Source organism: Littorina saxatilis, linkage group LG10, assembly GCF_037325665.1.
Source record: "Littorina saxatilis isolate snail1 linkage group LG10, US_GU_Lsax_2.0, whole genome shotgun sequence".
Classification (NCBI taxonomy): Eukaryota; Metazoa; Mollusca; class Gastropoda; order Littorinimorpha; family Littorinidae; genus Littorina; species Littorina saxatilis.
Genome location: NC_090254.1, coordinates 45,712,118 through 45,727,975, shown reverse-complemented (window position 1 = coordinate 45,727,975; position 15,858 = coordinate 45,712,118). Strand labels below are relative to the sequence as shown.

General features: G+C 43.2%; 1 protein-coding gene across 1 annotated transcript; it reads left to right on the top strand.

The window, feature by feature from the left end:
• The first annotated feature begins 10,052 nt into the window (after positions 1-10,052).
• On the top strand, positions 10,053-10,595 carry LOC138977889 (uncharacterized). The gene has a single exon (XM_070350496.1). The coding sequence runs from the start codon at positions 10,053-10,055 to the stop codon at positions 10,593-10,595; it is 543 nt and encodes a 180-aa protein (XP_070206597.1).
• Positions 10,596-15,858: the final 5,263 nt, after the last annotated feature.

Here is a 15,858-nt window from a genome sequence, read left to right as displayed (position 1 = left end):
GAGGCGGCACTGTCACACCTTCATTTTTCAATCAAATTGATTGAAATTTTGGCCAAGCAATCTTCGACGAAGGCCGGACTTTGGTATTGCATTTCAGCATGAAGGCTTAAAAATTAATTGATGACTTTGGTCATTAAAAATCTGAAAATTGTAATTAAAATTATTTTTTTATAAAACGATCCAAAATTACTTTTATTTTATTCTTTATCATGTTCTGATTCCAAAAACATATAGATATGTTATATTCGGATTAAAAACAAGCTCTGAAAATTAAAAATATAAAAATTATGATTAAAATTAAATTTCAGAAATCGTTTTAAAAACAATTTCATCTTATTCCTTGTCGGTTCCTGATTCCAAAAACATATAGATATGATATGTTTGGATTAAAAACACCCTCAGAAAGTTCAAACGAAGAGAGGTACAGTAAAGCGTGCTATGCAGCGCAGCGCAACCGCTACAGCGCTGAACAGGCCCGTCACTTTCACTGCCTTTTGCACTAGCGGCGGACTACGGTCATTGTGAAAAAATGCAGTGCGTTCAGTTTCATTCGGTGAGTTCCACAGCTTGACTAAATGTAGTAATTTCGCCTTACGCGACTTGTTGGATCCTGCTGATGGACGCATCAGAGTCTGGAGGCGTCGTAGAGAGCGCTTTGCAGATATCGCTGTTCTAGAACGAAATCGTTTGATGGGGGCTCTGTGATGGTCTGGGGAGAGATCATCTTACGTCGTAGGACATCTCACTACCGATTAGTGGGATAAGATTTTGCAGTTTTTCGTCGTTAGAAATACTACTGTTGTAAATTTGAAATCAGAGGGTTGTCTAGCGTAACAAGCTCTAGCGTTGTTTTTGCTGGCATGTTTGACGTGACATTTTCTGGACACGGTCCTCAGTTCATCAATAAAACAATACAGAAAAAATTAAATCATTTAACCTTGTCATTTATGTATGGCATGCGTTTGAAAAAGTGGTCCTTAACTTTTTTTGAAGGGTATATACAGTATATTACACCAGACACTGATTGCTGTCTGACGGCCATTATATATATATATATATTACACCAGACACATGAGTGCTATCTGACGGCCATTATCTATATCTATATACGGCTTGTGTCTGTCTGTCTGTGTGTTGACGATGCACGGCCAAAGTTCTCGATGGATCTGCTTCAAATTTGGTGGGCATATTCAGGTAGACCCCGGACACAATCTGGTCGATGAACATTTTCAACACGTGCTCTCAGCGCGCAGCGCTGAACTGATTTTGGTTTTTATGGTTTTTCTGTACATCCATTCCCAGTAACTCTTCCTTATCTTCTTCAGTGTTTTGCGCGTTTATCTCCCTTCCTTCGTTTGGCGTCAATCGCGGGTACCCGGCGAAGCCGGCGTACGGTGCGCAACTCACCGGGTACCCGGCATTGAGTGCTATCTGACGGCCATTATATATATATATCATATATTACACCAGACATTGAGTGCTCCCTGACCTTATACCTGTTGAGACAGACGTGTTACATGATCGATGTCTATGTTGACCTGTGTCAAATTTTATATTTTGGGCAACAAAAGAAATACCGTATAAGTTTGTGGCCAGTGTTATTAGATGAAGTGCCTTTTTATGATACTGCTATGTCATGGTCTCACACGGTGCTTTTGCGTGTGCGTGTAATACAATGTGACGTGTGTAAGTCACGTGAGCGTGTAACACAGGATGACGTGTGTAGGTCACGTGTGCGTGTAACACAGTATGACACAGTGCCTTTTTTATGATGTATATATAGATCATAAAGGCTACATCACACACGTAAGACTCGGACAGGGTACAATAAGCGTGTTGTCAGGTTTTGTCTCTAGTTTTATGTGACACAGGTACGCGTGGACGCAGTATGACACACTGCCTTTGTTATGACAGAAGTGTGGCTTACAGTGATGTTTAATAAATTAGTGCCTGCTATGTGACACATGCCTGCTATGTAACACACTATCACACAGTGCCTTTGTCACAACAGAAGCTCACATAAAGTGCAATTTGTTCGATGAGTGCTGTTTGATCAATTAGTGCCTGCTTTGTGACACGTACATTCCTGCTATGTAATACACTATCACACAGTGCCTTTGTCATAACAGAAGCTCACATAGAGTGCAATTTGTTCGATCAGTGCTGTTTGATCAATTAGTGCCTTTTACACAGGAATGAGCCTGTGACACATAAATGTTTATGATTTTACGTGTGTCTAGTTGTGACAAACTTATTTCGTCAGTTGCTGTCTTCCACCCGTGATGTGATGTCTATTATGTCCTGTAATGCGATTGCAGAAACTGAAAATAAAGTCTTTCATGCCATTGAATTGTGTGCTGTCATTGACTATGAAAATCAGTGCGTATGCGTGTGTTACGCGTGATTGTTCTGAAAAGTGACTATTACATGATTGTTCTGAAAGTCTACTATTTATTTCATCGTAAACATGTAAGCCCTCATACGTGATTGTTCTGAAAGCTTACTAATTTACATGATTGTTCTGAAACTCTACTAAAGGTAAACTTGCTTCACCCGTGAAATGTAGTCAGATATGGAACAATATGTATACCCCTGCCCAACGAAGTGTGTTTGAGTTGATCCGTCTTCTGTGTGCGCGACAGCTTCAGATGTGTGTTGATCCGTCTCTCCACTCCCATTTTTTAGGTGTAGGGGGTGGGGGAGGTTTGTTCATATCAACTGACACTTTATCAAACCATTTGAATAACTCGTATACAAAATTCTGGTGGTTGCTGTGTAATAAAAAACCCAAGTGTCACTGAAAACAGAGATGTGCTAATAAATGTAGCTTTCATGTGTGTGTATGTGTGGTGTGTGTGTGCGTATGTACTCAGTGCACTGGGGGGGGGGGGGGCAGCTGCTGTTACTGGGGTGGGGGGGGGGGGGGCAAACATGTCTTTTTGCCCCCCCCCCCCCCACCAATATTTAGGATGACAAAAATATTCAGAGAGAGAGAGATGGACAGAGAGAGAGATGGACAGAGACAGAGATGGAGAGAGAGAGATGGACAGAGAGAGAGATGGACAGAGAAGAGACAGAGAGAGAGAGAGAGTTGATAAACACAATACCCCCACACACACACAAAAAAGAAGTATATTGTCTCGCGTGCAAGAACTTTATAGCCCAGACTCCCCACCCATCTCGCAACCCCGGCCATCTCCTCACGTCTCTCATCCCCTCTCCTCTTGAATTTTTAGTTCATAAAAAAAAGAAAAAAGTTTCATTTGAGAAAATTATTTGTTGTGCCTTTCGTCTTTAACCTTCGCCGGCACTCGTGGGTCCGTGCGGACCCAGAAGGGTGTTTGATTGCAAATATCTTTTAAACGAGTTGGAATTTTTTAATGAGCTTTTAGAAATGCCTCAGACACCTAACAAGCTATCATCTCCTAAAAGCTCATTAAATTTCAGTGATAATTAATTAATTAATTAATGGTCAAATTTAGACTACACACGGAAGCATTCGTGGGGACGTGCGGACCCATACTTCTCAAAGAAGGAAAAGCGTGTATACCCTTCCGAGGCACTCGTGGGTCCGTGCGGACCCAGAAGGGTGTTTGATTGCAAATATCTCTTAAACGAGTTGGAATTTTTTAATGAGCTTTTAGAAATGCCTCAGACACCTACAAAGCTTTCATCTCCTGAAAGCTCATTAAATTTCAGTGATAATTAATTAATTAATTAATTAATGGTCAAATTTAGACTACACACGGAAGCATTCGTGGGGACGTGCGGACCCATACTTCTCAAAGAAGGAAAAGCGTGTACCTTCCGAGGCACTCGTGGGTCCATGCGGACCCATACTTCTCAAAGAAGGACAATTGTGCAAACCCTTCCGTGGCACTCGTGGGGCCATGCAGACCCATAATATTTTACCAAATACCGTGTGTAGTCTAAATTTGACCATTAATTAATTAATTAATTATCACTGAAATTTAATGAGCTTTTAGGAGATGATAGCTTTTTAGGTGTCTGAGGCATTTCTAAAAGCTCATTAAAAAATTCCAACTCGTTTAAGAGATATTTGCATCAAACACCCTTCTGTGTCCGCACGGACCCACGAGTGCCACGGAAGGATATGCATATTTTTCTTTCTTTGAGAAGCATGGGTCTGCACGGCCCCACGAGTGCCACGGAAGGATATGCACATTTTTCCTTCTTTGAGAAGCATGGGTCTGCTTGGCCCCACGAATGCGTCCGTGTGTAGTCGATAACGAGTGCTGGCGAAGGTTAAAGGGGCAAAAATTAGCTTCCATTTTCCCTCTTTGCCATGCCTTTCGATCCATTTTGGTGACCTAGCCACCTAAGCATGGCAAAGAGGGAAAATCAAAAGTTTCTATGTGTCCCTTTAAACCTGTAATTAGAATTTTGAGTTGGGAATACTCAAGAAGAATCATTACATTTTTGAAGATTATAAATAATTTTTGTCTTTGGACATTTAATTTGAATTTTGAGTTGAGAACAATAAAGAAGACATGTTCAATGTATGAAACGTATTACTTGTTGAGTTTGTATTCATTGGGCGGGGGTATAAATATCAATTTCACTTAAGATTTAGTATCATTGTATCAAAATATTGTTCCATATACATACAGACATACACACAGACAGATGGACAAAGTGAATCCAGTATACCCCCTCCAACTTCATTGGGCTGGGGTATAAATATCAATATCACTAAAGATTTAGTATCATTGTATCAAAATATTGTTCCATATACATACAGACATACACACAGACAGATGGACAAAGTGAATGCAGTATACCCCCTCCAACTTCATTGGGCTGGGGTATAAATATCAATATCACTAAAGATTTAGTATCATTGTATCAAAATATTGTTCCATATACATACAGACATACACACAGACAGATGGACAAAGTGAATCCAGTATACCCCCCCGCCCCCCTCCCAACTTCGTTGGGCTGGGGTATACATATATTGTTCCATATCTGACAACATTTCACGGGTGAAGCAAGTTTACCTTTAGTAGAGTTTCAGAACAATCATGTAAATTAGTAAGCTTTCAGAACAATCACGTATGAGGGCTTACATGTTTACCATGAAATAAATAGTAGACTTTCACAACAATCATGTAATAGTAGACTTTCAGAACAATCATGTAATAGTCACTTTTCAGAACAATCATGTGATAGTCACTTTTCAGAACAATCATGTGATAGTCACTTTTCAGAACAATCATGTGATAGTCACTTTTCAGAACAATCATGTGATAGTCACTTTTCAGAACAATCATGTAATAGTCACTTTCAGAACAATCATGTAATAGTCACTTTCAGAACAATCATGTAATAGTCACTGTTCAGAACAATCATGTAATAGTCACTGTTCACAACAATCATGTAATAGTCACTGTTCACAACAATCATGTAATAGTCACTTTCAGAACAATCATGTAATAGTCACTGTTCAGAACAATCATGTAATAGTCACTGTCACAACAATCATGTAATAGTCACTGTTCAGAACAATCATGTAATAGTCACTGTTCAGAACAATCATGTAATAGTCACTGTCACAACAATCATGTAATAGTCACTTTCAGAACAATCATGTAATAGTCACTTTTCAGAACAATCATGTAATAGTCACTTTTCAGAACAATCATGTAATAGTCACTTTCAGAACAATCATGTAATAGTCACTGTTCAGAACAATCATGTAATAGTCACTTTTCAGAACAATCATGTAATAGTCACTGTTCAGAACAATCATGTAATAGTCACTGTTCACAACAATCATGTAATAGTCACTTTTCAGAACAATCATGTAATAGTCACTTTTCACAACAATCATGTAATAGTCACTTTTCACAACAATCATGTAATAGTCACTGTTCACAACAATCATGTAATAGTCACTTTTCACAACAATCATGTAATAGTCACTGTTCAGAACAATCATGTAATAGTCACTTTCACAACAATCATGTAATAGTAGACTTTCAGAACAATCATGTAATAGTCACTTTTCAGAACAATCACGCGTAACATGCGTGTGCACGAGGGTGCGTGTAAATTACCGTGGGGAATATTTACATATTCCTTGCAGTATTTATTGTTATTGTTGTCTAACGCAGAGACACTGAACATGAACAGGTTGCTGTTAGCTTTGCACAGGGAAGAAGCGACCTGATTTCCCAAGCAAGGGCATATAGAATAAGAATAAGAATAAGAATTATTATCTCATAGAGAAATTCAGGCGTGGTACATAACAATAATACAAACAGGACATTGTTTTTACATAAGACATATAGCACTATATAACAGGGCAGGTTATAAACACACCTCCCACATACCTTTCTGGCCATTCCTTGCATTGTGCTTACGCATTCAGTCATGAACACATCCATGTCTCACTTACACATCGCACACATGGACATTCTTATACGCTCAACTTACCCATTCACACATGGACATTCGACCACGCTCCACTTACACATTCTTATACGCTCCACTTACACATTCACACATGGACATTCGACTACGCCCACTTACACATTCCCACATGGACATCTTCTTCTTCTTCTTCTTCTTCTTAGTGATAGGTAGCCAACATCAGCATGGTGATGAATCTGCTACGCTTGGGTGATGGTGGTTCCGGTCTATTGCTTGGTCAGGGGTGAAGTTCAGGGGGGGGGGGAGGTTGGGGGTAGGGGGGGGGGATGATGGGTCAGTGGAGAGTTGCCAGCCTGGCCTGAAAAGATGCCAGGGATGGCGCTGTGGCAGTTTCTACAGGCAGGCGGTTCCACTCTGGAATGGTGCGCGGGAAGAATGTTTTCTGCCTGTAGGCTGTCCTAGAGTGGGGGATTTCGTAGGATAGAGCGTGGATCTGCCTAGTCGTGCACTTGGGTGGGCTTGGCTTTGGTGCGTGGTTGCTCTTCACTGCGACAAGGTCGTGGTGGACTTTGTAGAAGGTTGTTAGTCTCGCTCGCCTCCGTCTGCTCTCAAGCGTAGGCCACTCAAGGTCTTCGAGCATGTTGTTGACGCTGGAGGTCTAGCGGACATCTTTAAAGCACTGCGCTTACATATTCTCGCACACCTACGCGTATAATGGACTATGGCTAAACATCATTGCAAAAAATCGTAGCATACAATATATCACAGAAAAAATACGGACGTACATAAAACCAATACATACATGTACATTACTACTGATTGCACTGGGAGAAGAGGGGCTGAGTCGGGTATGTGGATGTGTTTACATGTTGCCAAGGGTGATGGATTTGGGGATGAAGCTGTTTTGCAGCCTGCGTGTCCTAGCTTTGTGCGTGCGAAGTCTACGGCCAGAGGGAAGGAGTTCATAGAGGTGGGCAAGGACACGGGACCTATCTGAAGCTATCCGCCTACTCTTTCTCACCACGCGCTTTTCATACAGGGACTCCACACTTGCTTGCTGCCTGCCAATCACCTTGCTACTGACATTCACCATTCGCACTAAGACATTCCTGTTCTTCACACTCAGACCTCCATACCAGGACACAAAACGTGATAAAGTAATTGATAATTATGGAAGGAAAACTAACTTGTAAGCTACATTTACTATGTAACACAGTAACATGTAACACAGTAAGTTAGGTACCACTACCGTCAACTACCTTGTATACGCCCCTACCACCCCCCCCCCCCCCCCCCACCTCCCTAAACACCAATTTTGCCGAAAAGTTGTGTGTGGGCGTTTACTAGGTACTGCAACCTGTACTGTGCGTGATCAGTTTGTCGTTAGAAATAGAAATATTTGGTTGCTTGGTATAAAATTCACAATGGGACTTGTTTCTGTAAAAAAAAAAAAGTCTCTTTCAGGTTGACACACACGAGTTCGTGTGTATGCACGTGCCTCGCCAGAACGAAACATAAACGCATATAATGAAAGAAATCTAAAACAAATGCTGTGACATAACTCAAGTGAAAACTGAAAAAGATAACTAAAGTTCTGCCTCGTAGAACCAGAGTTAGTCAACACCAAATAAACATGACAAACAAGCACACACGGCAGTCAGTTCATTGCACTGATTCAGCCATCACATTATGTTCAACTTCAGAAGAGCTTTAAAGATCTCAATTCTCTTTTATTACTTAGCTGCAATGCGGTGAGAGTATTGATCAACGGTGTGCCTTGATAGCGGCATCTTGTCATTATCAACACGGGTGAATTCTCTGTACCGCATGAGGAGTTTACAAATGTCAATAGACTGTGTTTCTGTTCAAATGTCTACCCTGTATATACGTATTTTTCTCTGTTATGGTTAACCTTCACTGGATCACGCTTTGGACTACACAGTCCTGATGATGTAGGTCGTGTACGACCGTGACCCTTACTCTGTAAGGTTAACCTTCACTGGATCACGCTTTGGACTTCACAGTCCTGATGATGTAGGTCGTGTACGACCGTGACCCTTACTCTGTAAGGTTAACCTTCACTGGATCACGCTTTGGACTTCACAGTCCTGATGATGTAGGTCGTGTACGACCCATACTCTGTAAGGTTAACCTTCACCTTCACTGGATCACGCTTTGGACTACAGAGTCCTGATGATGTAGGTCGTGTACGACCGTGACCCTTACTCTGTAAGGTTAACCTTCACTGGATCACGCTTTGGACTTCACAGTCCTGATGATGTAGGTCGTGTACGACCCATACTCTGTAAGGTTAACCTTCACCTTCACTGGATCACGCTTTGGACTACAGAGTCCTGATGATGTAGCATGACGTGTACGACCCATACTCTGTAAAGAAGGATTACACGTAAAACGTATGGGTCGTACACGACCCACAACATCCGAATAGGGATAAACACCGTTAAATACCTTCTTTAATTCCATGTGGGTCGTAACATTCGGACTGTGTAGTTCAAATGACGTCATCGTTTATTTGTTTGTTTACAAATAAATCCCCTTCAAGGGGGTCGATAAGTAGAGGTTACATGCCGAGTCTCAGTGATTATCAAAAATAATGGTCGAAGTTAGCGGATCATGAAAAATGCGAGCTTTAGCGAGCTTTTTCATGACCGCGAACTGAGACCATTATTTTTGATAATCACTGAGACGAGGTGTGTAACCTCTTTATTCCTCCTTTCTTCAGTTATTCAAAGAAAAGAGGAGGTTTTTTGCGAAAGTTTGATCGAATCCTATTCACTCAACCAGTCAACCTGCGCAGGCGATCGATTAATGCGCGGTTGTATAGTTCCGTGCAAATCATTCCATTCTGTTAACACTTCTTGTCAGTTTTCCTATTTTGGACTAAAATCAAGTACACAGATATGCTGTTATTCTGCTGTGGCGGCAAAGGCAGATATTGTGTGTTCTGTATATGTTTTGGTATCGGTTAGGATAATGTTCTTTCGTCAAATGGGACTAGCAGACGAACTTTTGCACCCGTGTTCTAACGTTAAAAACTGTATGAAGTTAAGTTTTCTGGGGAAAATAGTGTATGAAACCGCTTTATGTTGTTTAAATTGATGAGATGTGTGCATTTGGTTGCGTGTGATCTGTTTATTAAATGAAATATTGTTGAAAACTGACCGTCGGATTGCAGTCTGTTGTCGAAGAAACTGAGTGAAAAGAAGGGGAACTACTCTTGTCGCTAGACAAAGTATGAGTTACTTGCCTTGGGAAATTGCTTGTGATGAACGTCTGATCTAGATTCAGAAAACAACCGAACTCATGGATTTTATATGGAGATTCATGTGTTCAGGCCTGTAGTTGTTAATTTAAATGCGGTATGTTTGTATTGTTTGCTCCAGAGATGTATACTTCGTACATTAGAGCGTTCGGAACTTTTCAGTCGCAAAAAGTAGTACCGAAACAGAACAGCTTCTCAACCCATTGCACTATCGAGGATTCAGGCTGTTGCTGGGTCGTTATTTGTTTGGTTGCTGGGTCATTATCGAAAAATAACTACCCCTACAAGTTTACAGAGGTAAAGAAGCAGAGGGGGGAATAAGAATGTTCTATGGTGTTGAAGGATTACAAGTTGCAATCAAAAACTGACAATAATGTTAAAGATACAGACACTTTTGTGCGGATCTGGGTCACCCGCCACCCGTCACCCGCCACCCGTCACCCGTCACCCGTCACCCGTCACCCGCCACCCGTCACCCGTCACCCGTCACCCGCCACCCGCCACCCGTCACCCGTCACCCGCCACCCGCCACCCGCCACCCGTCACCCGCCACCCGCCACCCGTCACCCGTCACCCGCCACCCGCCACCCGCCACCCGTCACCCGCCACCCGTCACCCGCCACCCGCCACCAGTCACCCGTCACCCGTCACCCGCCACCCGCCACCCGTCACCCGTCACCCGCCACCCGCCACCCGTCACCCGCCACCCGTCACCCGTCACCCGCCACCCGTCACCCGTCACCCGTCACCCGCCACCCGCCACCCGCCACCCGTCACCCGCCACCCGTCACCCGTCACCCGCCACCCGTCACCCGCCACCCGTCACCCGTCACCCGTCACCCGTCACCCACGGCCCGAGAAGCACGTGAAGCACGTGCAGGTTAAGCGTTCGTGTGTGTGCAAGAATGAAACATAGCCACTCACAACACCCGTAGCGTGATTGCCCATACCTTGAATGAAACATAACCACTCACAACACCCGTAGCGTGATTGCCCGTACCTTGAATGAAACATAATCACTCACAACACCCGTAGCGTGATTGCCCGTACTTTGAATGAAACATAATCACTCACAACACCCGTAGCGTGATTGCCCGTACCTTGAATGAAACATAGCCACTCACAACGCCCGTAGCGTGATTGCCCATACCTTGAATGAAACATAATCACTCACAACACCCGTAGCGTGATTGCCCGTACCTTGAATGAAACATAGCCACTCACAACACCCGTAGCGTGATTGCCCGTACCTTGAATGAAACATAGCCACTCACAACACCCGTAGCGTGATTGCCCATACCTTGAATGAAACATTACCACTCACAACACCCGTAGCGTGATTGCCCGTACCTTGAATGAAACATAACCACTCACAACACCCGTAGCGTGATTGCCCGTACCTTGAATGAAACATAGCCACTCACAACACCCGTAGCGTGATTGCCCATACCTTGAATGAAACATAATCACTCACAACACCCGTAGCGTGATTGCCCATACCTTGAATGAAACATAATCACTCACAACACCCGTAGCGTGATTGCCCATACCTTGAATGAAACATAATCACTCACAACACCCGTAGCGTGATTGCCCATACCTTGAATGAAACATAACCACTCACAACACCCGTAGCGTGATTGCCCATACCTTGAATGAAACATAACCACTCACAACACCCGTAGCGTGATTGCCCGTACCTTGAATGAAACATAGCCACTCACAACACCCGTAGCGTGATTGCCCGTACCTTGAATGAAACATAGCCACTCACAACACCCGTAGCGTGATTGCCCATACCTTGAATGAAACATAACCACTCACAACACCCGTAGCGTGATTGCCCATACCTTGAATGAAACATAGCCACTCACAACACCCGTAGCGTGATTGCCCATACCTTGAATGAAACATAACCACTCACAACACCCGTAGCGTGATTGCCCGTACCTTGAATGAAACATAACCACTCACAACACCCGTAGCGTGATTGCCCATACCTTGAATGAAACATTACCACTCACAACACCCGTAGCGTGATTGCCCATACCTTGAATGCTAACTCAATGATAATGACTCAACTGCTTTGTATGACCGGCATTGCAGCGCAAGTATATGATGAGAAATCACAAACTTGCGCAAAGTGAAAAGTGTCATGAATAATAGTCCCCCAAATCCCCCAGTTCTTCACTCATATACACAGTAAAACCCGCCCCAACACACACAAACACACACACACACACACACACACGGACGCACGCACACATACACACGCACACACACACACACACACACACACACACACACACACACACACACACACACACACACATATTGTCACGTTTCAATATCACAATAAGGTGATTATGAACGGTTAGTTACTTCTAACTAACTAACCACACCACGATCCACTCTCGCAGTCATACAAATAGATAGACTCAACAAAATTATAAGTTTCAGACGCCTGTTTATGTAATATCACGCCACCTCCCTCGAGACTTCACTCCAAAAGATGTTCTTTTTACGTTCTAAACGTAAAAACAAGTGGCCACTGACAAAAATGCCAGTTAAAGTTCAGAAAATAATAATAACACGCTGATCCCGTGTATAGTTAAGAAAATATAGCTGTCTGCCTTAAAGTACTAGCTCATGCAGGTGTCACACACCCCACGTCGTCACCACTCGAATATAATCATTAATAGCACAGATGACTTGGTGGTAAGGGTGCAAAAAACATGGTGCAACTTAGCTTTTTGCCACTGAGTGGGCGGCCCGTAATTAGTCTGTAGTCTCCACAACTGCTCCGTTGAATGTAGTGCCCGTTAGCGTGGCAACGAAGCAGGGAACAGTGGAGACATCAGGCGCCTCACTCAGTCGCTGAAGGTCTTCCCGTAGTCTACCAGAAAAGTAGATTTGTAGCTGGAAGGACGGCGACAGCAAATCACCAATACAGCAGGTTAGCAGGTTACAGCAATGCCGCGGACGACCTGGTTACAGCATCCCAGCGTAGCACGTAATAAAATACGTTGGCAGTAACAGAAGGCTGCAACAAAAAGCATCGGTGCACTAAACATGTCATGCTTCCCCTCGCGTCACCCTGACATATTTCATCGAGCACGTGGGCCTGCACAAATGGACTTTTGCAACAACAAATCAGCTATTTTCCTTCCTTCTCTCCATATCTGCAAAAACCATATACAGATTAGTATTTTAGCGTCACAAAGAGCCAATTATGCGCTACCTGGAAAGAACAACAGAGAGTATTTCATTCCACAAACACAGACTCGTCAACAGCGTTAAATAATGATTTATTACCTCAACAGCCTTATGTAGGTAGCTCTCTTTTAAGCGAATCCGCTTCCTTTCGAATGACTTCTGTTCGTCACAGAAATACCGTCATCCTCCTCTCGCGCTGAATCCTTATGCGGTTAAAACGCACAGCGGAGAAACCTTGACGCCCCGACTGTCAGCCAGCATGTATACAGTGAGAAGGTGGTCTGTCTTTGTAGTTCCTTTTAAGCCCCACTGGCAAGCAGCATGGCACATTGATATACAGTAAAGTATTTAAACGTGTTGAAGACCATCAAACTTGTAGGAGAATTCTGACACCGACGCTTCTCTGTCGCTGCTGAGTTTCGAGTGTGTAGTTAATATGTCTCAGCCAGACAACCTTGACAAAATCACGCGACTCACCTTGTCACATTCCAAGTTCAGCTATCGCCAGTTTTGCCCCGACAGCAGAAATCCGTGCGACACGAAATTCCCGTGTTCGGCTATGGTCGGTCAGCTAAAACCCAGCCGTTGACAGAAAGCACAGGCGCTTTCTATCGTAATTGACCAAGAGAAGGCACCCCACAGAGTGACACTTTCTCGATCCACGTCACTAAATCGTGACACATATTGACTCACGAACTCCACTGTGCGTGCCCCACCCTATCACCTGTTCAACTCCTCGTGACGATCTCCTCCACTGCTGAGAGCACTCGTCTTTAGGGCTGGGAAGCTGCCATGCTGGGTAAATCTCCTCCACTGCTGAGAGCACTCGTCTTTAGGGCTGGGAAGCTGCCATGCTGAGAGGCTGACAGTTAATGCCGTGTATACCTTGTAACAATGCCTTACAGTACCTTGTAGACTGACGATGTCTTACTGTACCTTGCAGGTTGATAATGTCTTACTGTACCTTGTAGGCTGACAATACCTTAGTGTACCTTGTAACAATGCCTTACAGTACCTTGTAGACTGACGATGTCTTACTGTACCTTGCAGGTTGATAATGCCTTACTGTACCTTGTAGGCTGACAATACCTTACTGTACCTTATAACAATACCTTAATGTACCTTGTAGGCTGACAATACCTTAATGTACCTTGTAGGCTGACAATACCTTAATGTACCTTGTAGGCTGACAATACCTTACTGTACCTTGTAGGCTGACAATACCTTACTGTACCTTGTAACAATACCTTAATGTACCTTGTAGGCTGACACTACCACAATGTACCTTGTAGGCTGACACTACCTTAATGTACCTTGTAGGCTGACACTACCTTAATGTACCTTGTAGGCTGACACTACCTTACTGTACCTTGTAGGCTGACAATACCTTACTATACCTTATAACAATACCTTAATGTACCTTGTAGGCTGACAATACCTTAATGTACCTTGTAGGCTGACAATACCTTAATGTACCTTGTAGGCTGACAATACCTTACTGTACCTTGTAGGCTGACAATACCTTACTGTACCTTGAAAGTGTATCTTGGGGGCTTCTAGCGGCAAGTAATCGTTGGAGATACATGCATCTCATGAATACTAATAACAGTCAGAGGAAAGTGTATCCAGGGGGCTTCTAGCGGCAAGTAATCGTTGGAGATACATGCATCTCCTGAATACTAATAACAATCAGAGGAAAGTGTATCTAGGGGGCTTCTAGTGGCAAGTAATCGTTAGAGATACATGCATCTCATGAATACTAATAACAGTCAGAGGAAAGTGTATCTAGGGGGATTCTAGTGGCAAGTGATCGTTGGAGATACATGCATCTAATGAATACTAACAGTCAGAGGAAAGTGTATCTAGCGGGCTTCTAGTGGCAAGTGATCGTTGGAGATACATGCATCTCATGAATACTAATAACAGTCAGAGGAAAGTGTATCTCGGGGGCTTCTAGCGGCAAGTGATCGTTAGAGAAACATGCATCTCATGAATACTGATAAGTCAGAGGAAAGTGTATCTAGGGGGCTTCTAGTGGCAAGTGATCGTTATAGAAACTTGCATCTCATGAATACTAACAGACAGAGGAAAGTGTATGTAGGGGGCTTCTAGTGGCAAGTGATCGTTAAGAGATACATGTATCTCATGAATACTGATAACAGTCAGAGGAAAGTGTATCTAGGCGGCATCGTGTGGCAAGTGATCGTTGGAGATACATGCATCTCATGCATACTAACAGTCAGAGGAAAGTGTATCTAGGGGGTTTCTTGTGGCAAGTGATCGTTAGAGATACATGCATCTCCTGAATACTGATAACAGTCAGAGGAAAGTGTATCTAGGGGGCTTCTAGTGGCAAGTGATCGTTGTAGATACATGCATCTCATGAATACTAATAACAGTCAGAGGAAAGTGTATCTAGGGGGTTTCTTGTGGCAAGTGATCGTTAGAGATACATGCATCTAATGAATTCTAATAAGAGTCAGAGGAAAGTGTATCCAGGGGGCTTCTAGTGGCAAGTGATCGTTGGAGATACATGCATCTCATGAATACTAATAACAGTCAGAGAAAAGTGTATCTAGGGGGCTTCTAGTGGCAAGTGATCTTTAGAGAAACATGCATCTCATGAATACGAACAGTCAGAGGAAAGTGTATGTAGGGGGCTTCTTGTGGCAAGTGATCGTTAAGAGATACATGCATCTCATGAATACTGATAACAGTCAGAGGAAAGTGTATCTAGGGGACTTCTAGTGGCAAGTGATCGTTGGAGATACATGCATCTCATGAATACTAATAACAGTCAGAGGAAAGTGTATCTAGGGGGCTTCTAGTGGCAAGTGATCGTTAGAGATACATGCATCTCATGAATACTAATAACAGTCAGAGGAAAGTGTATCTAGGGGGCTTCTAGTGGCAAGTAATCGTTAGAGATACATGCATCTCATGAATACTAATAACAGTCAGAG